The 9491-nt window shown below is 53.6% G+C and overlaps 1 protein-coding gene across 1 annotated transcript; it reads right to left on the bottom strand.

The window, feature by feature from the left end:
• Positions 1–561: 561 nt before the first annotated feature.
• On the bottom strand, positions 562–7856 carry LOC118493653 (mucin-5AC-like; the record flags this gene model as incomplete). The annotated part of the gene is made up of 3 exons (XM_035994236.1): positions 562–621; positions 1741–1794; positions 6915–7856. Coding segments are annotated over 3 exons (1056 nt in total), but the record flags the coding sequence as incomplete, so codon positions are not given.
• Positions 7857–9491: the final 1635 nt, after the last annotated feature.

Below are 9491 nucleotides of genomic sequence, written 5' to 3'. Positions count from 1 at the left end.
CTGCTTCTGTGGTTGTTGTTGGGGCAGCTGTGGTTGTCGTTGCTGCAGCTGTGGTTGTCGTTGCTGCAGCTGTGGTTGTCGTTGCTGCTTCTGTGGTTGTTGGAGCAGCTGTGGTTGTTGTTGCTGCTTCTGTGGTTGTTGTTGGGGCAGCTGTGGTTGTCGTTGCTGCTTCTGTGGTTGTTGTTGCTGCTTCTGTGGTTGTTGTTGCTGCAGCTGTGGTTGTCGTTGCTGCTTCTGTGGTTGTTGTTGGAGCAGCTGTGGTTGTCGTTGCTGCAGCTGTGGTTGTCGTTGCTGCTTCTGTGGTTGTTGTTGGAGCAGCTGGGGTTGTCGTTGCTGCAGCTGTGGTTGTCGTTGCTGCTTCTGTGGTTGTTGTTGGAGCAGCTGTGGTTGTCGTTGCTGCAGCTGTGGTTGTCGTTGCTGCTTCTGTTGTTGTTGTTGTTGTGGCAGCTGTGGTTGTCGTTGCTGCTTCTGTGGTTGTTGGGGCAGCTGTGGTTGTCGTTGCTGCTTCTGTGGTTGTTGGGGCAACAGTGGTTGCCGTTGCTGCTTCTGTGGTTGTTGTTGGGGCAGCTGTGGTTGTCGTTGCTGCAGCTGTGGTTGTCGTTGCTGCTTCTGTGGTTGTTGCTGGAGCAGCTGTGGTTGTCGTTGCTGCTTCTGTGGTTGTTGTTGGAGCAGCTGTGGTTGTCGTTGCTGCAGCTGTGGTTGTCGTTGCTTCTTCTGTGGCTGTTGTTGGAGCAGCTGTGGTTGTCATTGCTTCTTCTGTTGTTGTTGTTGGAGCAGCTGGGGTTGTCGTTGCTGCAGCTGTGGTTGTTGTTACTGCTTCTGTGGTTGTGGCAGCTGTGGTTGTCGTTGCTGCTTCTGTGGTTGTTGGGGCAGCTGTGGTTGTCGTTGCTGCTTCTGTGGTTGTTAGGGCAGCTGTGGTTGTCGTTGCTGCTTCTGTGGTTGTTGGGGCAACAGTGTTTGCCGTTGCTGCTTCTGTGATTGTTGTTGGGGCAGCTGTGGTTGTCGTTGCTGTTTCTGTGCTCGTTGGTGGGGCAGCTGTCGTTGTCGTTGCTGCTTCTGTGGTTGTTGTTGGGGCAGCTGTGGTTGTCGTTGCTGCTTCTGTGGTTGTTGTTGGAGCAGCTGTGGTTGTCGTTGCTGCAGCTGTGGTTGTCGTTGCTGCTTCTGTGGTTGTTGTTGGAGCAGCTGTGGTTGTCGTTGCTGCTTCTGTGGTTGTTGTTGGAGCAGCTGTGGTTGTCGTTGCTGCAGCTGTGGTTGTCGTTGCTGCTTCTGTGGTTGTTGCTGGAGCAGCTGTGGTTGTCGTTGCTGCTTCTGTGGTTGTGGTTGCAGCAGCTGTGGTTGTCGTTGCTGCTTCTGTGGTTGTTGTTGGGGCAGCTGTGGTTGTCGTTGCTGCAGCTGTGGTTGTCGTTGCTGCTTCTGTGGTTGTTGTTGGGGCAGCTGTGGATGTCGTTGCTGCTTCTGTGGTTGTTGTTGGAGCAGCTGTGGTTGTCGTTGCTGCAGCTGTGGTTGTCGTTGCTGCTTCTGTGGTTGTTGTTGGGGCAGCTGTGGTTGTCGTTGCTGCTTCTGTGGTTGTTGTTGGAGCAGCTGTGGTTGTTGTTGCTGCTTCTGTGGTTGTTGTTGGGGCAGCTGTGGTTGTCGTTGCTGCAGCTGTGGTTGTCGTTGCTGCTTCTGTGGTTGTTAGGGCAGCTGTGGTTGTCGTTGCTGCTTCTGTGGTTGTTGGGGCAACAGTGGTTGTCGTTGCTTCAGCTGTGGATGTTGTTGTGGCAGCTGTGGTTGTCGTTGCTGCTTCTGTGGTTGTTGTTGGAGCAGCTGTGGTTGTCGTTGCTGCTTCTGTTGTTGGTGGGGCAGCTGTCGTTGCTGCTTCTGTGGTTGTTGGTGGGGCAACAGTGGTTGTCGTTGCTGCAGCTGTGGATGTTGTTGTGGCAGCTGTGGTTGTCACTGCTGCTTCTGTGGTTGTTGGAGCAGCTGTGGTTGTCGTTGCTGCTTCTGTGGTTGTTGGGGCAGCTGTGGTTGTCGTTGCTTCAGCTGTGGATGTTGTTGGGGCAGCTGTGGTTGTCGTTGCTGCTTCTGTGGTTGTTGTTGGAGCAGCTGTGGTTGTCGTTGTGGCAGCTGTGGTTGTCGTTGCTGCTTCTGTGGTTGTCGTTGCTGCAGCTGTGGTTGTTGTTGGGGCAGCTGTGGTTGTCGTTGCTGCTTCTGTGGTTGTTGGTGGGGCAGCTGTGGTTGTCGTTGCTGCTTTGTGGTTGTTGTTGGGGCAGCTGTGGTTGTCGTTGCTGCTTCTGTGGTTGTTGTTGGAGCAGCTGTGGTTGTCGTTGCTGCAGCTGTGGTTGTCGTTGCTGCTTCTGTGGTTGTTGCGGCAGCTGTGGATGTTATTGTGGCAGCTGTGGTTGTCGTTGCTGCTTCTGTGGTTGTTGTTGGGGCAGCTGTGGTTGTCGTTGCTGCGTCTGTGGTTGTTGTTGGGGCAGCTGTGGTTGTCGTTGCTGCTTCTGTGGTTGTTGTTGGAGCAGCTGTGGTTGTCGTTGCTGCAGCTGTGGTTGTTGTAGTTGCTTCTGTGGTTGTTGTTGGGGCAGCTGTGGTTGTCGTTGCTGCTTCTGTGGTTGTTGTTGGGGCAGCTGTGGTTGTCGTTGCTGCAGCTGTGGTTGTCGTTGCTGCTTCTGTGGTTGTTGTTGGGGCAGCTGTGGTTGTCGTTGCTGCTTCTGTGGTTGTTGTTGGGGCAGCTGTGGTTGTCGTTGCTGCAGCTGTGGTTGTCGTTGCTGCTTCTGTGGTTGTTGTTGGGGCAGCTGTGGTTGTCGTTGCTGCTTCTGTGGTTGTTGGAGCAGCTGTGGTTGTTGTTGCTGCTTCTGTGGTTGTTGTTTGGGCAGCTGTGGTTGTCGTTGCTGCAGCTGTGGTTGTCGTTGCTGCAGCTGTGGTTGTCGTTGCTGCTTCTGTGGTTGTTAGGGCAGCTGTGGTTGTCGTTGCTGCTTCTGTGGTTGTTGGGGCAGCTGTGGATGTTATTGTGGCAGCTGTGGTTGTCGTTGCTGCTTCTGTGGTTGTTGTTGGGGCAGCTGTGGTTGTCGTTGCTGCTTCTGTGGTTGTTGTTAGAGCAGCTGTGGTTGTCGATGCTGCTTCTGTGGTTGTTGGAGCAGCTGTGGTTGTCGTTGCTGCTTCTGTGGTTGTTGGGGCAGCTGTGGTTGTCGTTGCTGCTTCTGTGGTTGTTGTTGGGGCAGCTGTGGTTGTCGTTGCTGCAGCTGTGGTTGTCGTTGCTGCAGCTGTGGTTGTCGTTGCTGCTTCTGTGGTTGTTGTTGGAGCAGCTGTGGTTGTCGTTGCTGCTTCTGTGGTTGTTGGGCAACAGTGGTTGTCGTTGCTTCAGCTGTGGATGTGGTTGGGGCAGCTGTCGTTGTCGTTGCTGCTTCTGTGGTTGTTGGTGGGGCAGCTGTCGTTGTCGTTGCTGCTTCTGTGGTTGTTGTTGGGGCAGCTGTGGTTGTCGTTGCTGCTTCTGTGGTTGTTGTTGGAGCAGCTGTGGTTGTCGTTGCTGCAGCTGTGGTTGTCGTTGCTGCTTCTGTGGTTGTTGTTGGGGCAGCTGTCGTTGTCGTTGCTGCAGCTGTGGTTGTTGTTGTTGCAGCTGTGGTTGTCGTTGCTGCTTCTGTGGTTGTTGTTGGGGCAGCTGTGGTTGTCGTTGCTGCAGCTGTGGTTGTCGTTGTTGCTTCTGTGGTTGTTGTTGGGGCAGCTGTGGTTGTCGTTGCTGCTTCTGTGGTTGTTGTTGGGGCAGCTGTGGTTGTCGTTGCTGCAGCTGGAGTTGTCGTTGCTGCTTCTGTGGTGGTTGTTGGGGCAGCTGTGGTTGTCGTTGCTGCTTCTGTGGTTGTTGTTGGAGCAGCTGTGGTTGTTGTTGCTGCAGCTGTGGTTGTCGTTGCTGCTTCTGTGGTTGTTGTTGGGGTAGCTGTGGTTGTCGTTGCTGCTTCTGTGGTTGTTGGAGCAGCTGTGGTTGTTGTTGCTGCTTCTGTGGTTGTTGTTTGGGCAGCTGTGGTTGTCGTTGCTGCAGCTGTGGTTGTCGTTGCTGCAGCTGTGGTTGTCGTTGCTGCTTCTGTGGTTGTTAGGGCAGCTGTTGTTGTCGTTGCTGCTTCTGTGGTTGTTGGGGCAACTGTGGTTGTCGTTGCTTCAGCTGTGGTTGTCGTTCCTGCTTCTGTGGTTGTTGTTGGGGCAGCTGTGGTTGTCGTTGCTGCTTCTGTGGTTGTTGTTGGAGCAGCTGTGGTTGTCACTGCTGCGACTGTGGTTGTTGGAGCAGCTGTGGTTGTCGTTGCTGCTTCAGTGGTTGTTGGGGCAGCTGTGGTTGTCGTTGCTGTTTCTGTGGTTGTTGTTGGGGCAGATGTGGTTGTCGTTGCTTCAGCTGTGGTTGTAGTTGCTGCAGCAGTGGTTGTCGTTGCTGCTTCTGTGGTTGTTGGGGCAACAGTGGTTGTCGTTGCTTCAGCTGTGGATGTGGTTGGGGCAACTGTCGTTGTCGTTGCTGCTTCTGTGGTTGTTGGTGGGGGAGCTGCCGTTGTCGTTGCTGCTTCTGTGGTTGTTGTTGGGGCAGCTGTGTTTGTCGTTGCTGCTTCTGTGGTTGTTGTTGGAGCAGCTGTGGTTGTCGTTGCTGCAGCTGTGGTTGTCGTTGCTGCTTCTGTAGTTGTTGTTGGGGCAGCTGTCGTTGTCGTTGCTTCAGCTGTGGATGTTGTTGTTGCAGCTGTGGTTGTCGTTGCTTCTTCTGTGGTTGTTGTTGGGGCAGCTGTGGTTGTCGTTGCTGCAGCTGTGGTTGTCGGTGTTGCTTCTGTGGTTGTTGTTGGGGCAGCTGTGGTTGTCGTTGCTGCTTCTGTGGTTGTTGTTGGGGAAGCTGTGGTTGTCGTTACTGCAGCTGGAGTTGTCGTTGCTGCTTCTGTAGTGGTTGTTGGGGCAGCTGTGGTTGTCGTTGCTTCTTCTGTGTTTGTTGTTGGAGCAGCTGTGGTTGTTGTTGCTGCAGCTCTGGTTGTCGTTCCTGCTTCTGTGGTTGTTGTTGGGGCAGCTGTGGTTGTCGTTGCTGCTTCTGTGGTTGTTGGAGCAGCTGTGGTTGTTGTTGCTGCTTCTGTGGTTGTTGTTTGGGCAGCTGTGGTTGTCGTTGCTGCAGCTGTGGTTGTCGTTGCTGCTTCTGTGGTTGTTAGGGCAGCTGTTGTTGTCGTTGCTGCTTCTGTGGTTGTTGGGGCAACTGTGGTTGTCGTTGCTTCAGCTGTGGTTGTCGTTCCTGCTTCTGTGGTTGTTGTTGGGGCAGCTGTGGTTGTCGTTGCTGCTTCTGTGGTTGTTGTTGGAGCAGCTGTGGTTGTCACTGCTGCTTCTGTGGTTGTTGGAGCAGCTGTGGTTGTCGTTGCTGCTTCTGTGGTTGTTGGGGCAGCTGTGGTTGTCGTTGCTGTTTCTGTGGTTGTTGTTGGGGCAGATGTGGTTGTCGTTGCTTCAGCTGTGGTTGTAGTTGCTGCAGCAGTGGTTGTCGTTGCTGCTTCTGTGGTTGTTGTTGGAGCAGCTGTGGTTGTTGTTGCTGCTTCTGTGGTTGTTGGGGCAACAGTGGTTGTCGTTGCTTCAGCTGTGGATGTGGTTGGGGCAACTGTCGTTGTCGTTGCTGCTTCTGTGGTTGTTGGTGGGGCAGCTGCCGTTGTCGTTGCTGCTTCTGTGGTTGTTGTTGGGGCAGCTGTGTTTGTCGTTGCTGCTTCTGTGGTTGTTGTTGGAGCAGCTGTGGTTGTCGTTGCTGCAGCTGTGGTTGTCGTTGCTGCTTCTGTAGTTGTTGTTGGGGCAGCTGTCGTTGTCGTTGCTTCAGCTGTGGATGTTGTTGCAGCTGTGGTTGTCGTTGCTTCTTCTGTGGTTGTTGTTGGGGCAGCTGTGGTTGTCGTTGCTGCAGCTGTGGTTGTCGTTGCAACTTCTGTCGTTGTTGTTGGAGCAGCTGTGGTTGTCGTTACTGCTTCTGTGGTTGTTGTTGGGGCACCTGTGGTTGTGGTTGCAGCAGCTGTGGTTGTCGTTGCTGCTTCTGTGGTTGTCGTTGCTGCAGCTGTGGTTGTCGTTGCTTCTTCTGTGGTTGTTGTTGGAGCAGCTGTGGTTGCCGTTACTGCTTCTGTGGTTGTTGTTGGGGCAGCTGTGGTTGTCGTTGCTGCAGCTGTGGTTGTCGTTGCTGCTTCCGTGGTTGTTATTTGGGCAGTTGTGGTTGTCGTTGCTGGTTCTGTGGTTGTTGTTGGAGCAGCTGTGGTTGTCGTTGCTGCTTCTGTGGTTGTTGTTGGGGCAGCTGTGGTTGTGGTTGCAGCAGCTGTGGTTGTCGTTGCTGCTTCTGTGGTTGTTGTTGGTGCAGCTGTGGTTGTCGTTGCTGCAGCTGTTGTTATCGTTGCTGCTTCTGTGGTTGTTGTTGGGGCAGCTGTGGTTGTGGTTGCAGCAGCTGTGGTTGTCGTTGCTGCTTCTGTGGTTGTTGTTGGTGCAGCTGTGGTTGTCGTTGCTGCAGCTGTTGTTATCGTTGCTGCTTCTGTGGTTGTTGTTGGGGCAGCTGTGGTTGTCGTTACTGCAGCTGTAGTTGTCGTTGCTGCTTCTGTAGTTGTTGTTGGGGCAGCTGTGGTTGTCGTTGCTTCTTCTGTGTTTGTTGTTGGAGCAGCTGTGGTTGTTGTTGCTGCAGCTGTGGTTGTCGTTCCTGCTTCTGTGGTTGTTGTTGGGGCAGCTGTGGTTGTCGTTGCTGCTTCTGTGGTGGTTGTTGTTGGAGCAGCTGTGGTTGTTGTTGCTGCTTCTGTGGTTGTTGTTTGGGCAGCTGTGGTTGTCGTTGCTGCAGCTGTGGTTGTCGTTGCTGCAGCTGTGGTTGTCGTTGCTGCTTCTGTGGTTGTTAGGGCAGCTGTTGTTGTCGTTGCTGCTTCTGCGGTTGTTGTTGGGGCAGCTGTGGTTGTCGTTGCTGTTTCTGTGGTTGTTGTTGGGGCAGCTGTGGTTGTCGTTGCTGCTTCTGTGGTTGTTGTTGGAGCAGCTGTGGTTGTTGTTGCTGCTTCTGTGGTTGTTGGGGCAACAGTGGTTGTCGTTGCTTCAGCTGTGGATGTTGTTGTGGCAGCTGTGGTTGTCACTGCTTCTTCTGTGGTTGTTGGAGCAGCTGTGGTTGTCGTTGCTGCTTCTGTGGTTGTTGGGGCAGCTGTGGTTGTCGTTGCTGTTTCTGTGGTTGTTGTTGGGGCAGATGTGGTTGTCGTTGCTGCTTCTGTGGTTGTTGTTGGGGCAGATGTGGTTGTCGTTGCTGCTTCTGTGGTTGTTGTTGGTGCAGCTGTGGTTGTCGTTGCTGCAGCTGTGGTTGTCGTTGCTTCTTCTGTGGTTGTTGTTGGAGCAGCTGTGGTTGCCGTTACTGCTTCTGTGGTTGTTGTTGGGGCAGCTGTGGTTGTCGTTGCTGCAGCTGTGGTTGTCGTTGCTGCTTCCGTGGTTGTTGTTGGGGCAGTTGTGGTTGTCGTTGCTGCTTCTGTGGTTGTTGTTGGGGCAGCTGTGGTTGTGGTTGCAGCAGCTGTGGTTGTCGTTGCTGCTTCTGTGGTTGTTGTTGGTGCAGCTGTGGTTGTCGTTGCTGCAGCTGTAGTTGTCGTTGCTGCTTCTGTAGTTGTTATTGGGGCAGCTGTGGTTGTCGTTGCTTCTTCTGTGGTTGTTGTTGGAGCAGCTGTGGTTGTTGTTGCTGCAGCTGTGGTTGTCGTTCCTGCTTCTGTTGTTGTTGTTGGGGCAGCTGTGGTTGTCGTTGCTGCTTCTGTGGTTGTTGTTGGGGCAGCTGTGGTTGTCGTTGCTTCAGCTGTGGATGTGGTTGGGGCAACTGTCGTTGTCGTTGCTGCTTCTGTGGTTGTTGTTGGGGCAGCTGTGGCTGTCGTTGCTTCTGTGGTTGTTGTTGGAGCAGCTGTGGTTGTTGTTGCTGCAGCTGTGGTTGTCGTTCCTGCTTCTGTGGTTGTCGTTGCTTCAGCTGTGGATGTGGTTGGGGCAACTGTCGTTGTCGTTGCTGCTTCTGTGGTTGTTGGTGGGGCAGCTGTCGTTGTCGTTGCTTCAGCTGTGGATGTGGTTGTGGCAGCTGTGGTTGTCGTTGCTGCTTCTGTGGTTGTCGTTGCTTCAGCTGTGGATGTGGTTGGGGCAACTGTCGTTGTCGTTGCTGCTTCTGTGGTTGTTGGTGGGGCAGCTGTCGTTGTCGTTGCTGCTTCTGTGGTTGTTGTTGGGGCAGCTGTGTTTGTCGTTGCTGCTTCTGTGGTTGTTGTTGGAGCAGCTGTGGTTGTCGTTGCTGCAGCTGTGGTTGTTGTTGGAGCAGCTATGGTTGTTGTTGCTGCTTCTGTGGTTGTTAGGGCAGCTGTTGTTGTCGTTGCTGCTTTTGTGGTTGTTGGGGCAACAGTGGTTGTCGTTGCTTCAGCTGTGGATGTTGTTGTGGCAGCTGTGGTTGTTGTTGCTGCAGCTGTGGTTGTTGTTGGAGCAGCTGTGGTTGTCGTTGCTGCTTCTGTGGTTGTTGGTGGGGCAACAGTGGTTGTCGTTGCTTCAGCTGTGGATGTTGTTGTGGCAGCTGTGGTTGTCACTGCTGCTTCTGTGGTTGTTGGAGCAGCTGTGGTTGTCGTTGCTGCTTCTGTGGTTGTTAGGGCAGCTGTTGTTTTTGCTGCTTCTGTGGTTGTTGGGGCAACAGTGGTTGTCGTTGCTTCAGCTGTGGATGTTGTTGTGGCAGCTGTGGTTGTCGTTGCTGCTTCTGTTGTTGTTGGTGCAGCTGTCGTTGCTGCTTCTGTGGTTGTCGGTGGGGCAACAGTGGTTGTCGTTGCTTCAGCTGTGGATGTTGTTGTGGCAGCTGTGGTTGTCACTGCTGCTTCTGTGGTTGTTGGAGCAGCTGTGGTTGTCGTTGCTGCTTCTGTGGTTGTTGGGGCAGCTGTGGTTGTCGTTGCTGTTTCTGTGGTTGTTGTTGGGGCAGATGTTGTTGTCGTTGCTTCAGCTGTGGTTGTAGTTGCTGCAGCAGTGGTTGTCGTAGCTGCTTCTGTGGTTGTTGTTGGAGCAGCTGTGGTTGTTGTTGCTGCTTCTGTGGTTGTTGGGGCAACAGTGGTTGTCGTTGCTTCAGCTGTGGATGTGGTTGTGGCAGCTGTGGTTGTCGTTGCTGCTTCTGTGGTTGTCGTTGCTTCAGCTGTGGATGTGGTTGGGGCAACTGTCGTTGTCGTTGCTGCTTCTGTGGTTGTTGGTGGGGCAGCTGTCGTTGTCGTTGCTGCTTCTGTGGTTGTTGTTGGGGCAGCTGTGTTTGTCGTTGCTGCTTCTGTGGTTGTTGTTGGAGCAGCTGTGGTTGTCGTTGCTGCAGCTGTGGTTGTCGTTGCTGCTTCTGTAGTTGTTGTTGGGGCAGCTGTCGTTGTCGTTGCTTCAGCTGTGGATGTTGTTGTGCCAGCTGTGGTTGTCGTTGCTTCTTCCGTGGTTGTTGTTGGGGTAGCTGTCGTTGTCGTTGTTGCTTCCGTGGTTGTTGTTGGGGCAGTTGTGGTTGTCGTTGCTGCTTCTATGGTTGTTGTTGGAGCAGCTGTGGTTGTCGTTGCTGC

Source organism: Sander lucioperca, chromosome 17 (assembly GCF_008315115.2).
Source record: "Sander lucioperca isolate FBNREF2018 chromosome 17, SLUC_FBN_1.2, whole genome shotgun sequence".
NCBI lineage: Eukaryota > Metazoa > Chordata > Actinopteri > Perciformes > Percidae > Sander > Sander lucioperca.
Note: the sequence above shows the minus strand (reverse complement) of the source record. Positions and strands in the feature narration are given on the sequence as shown.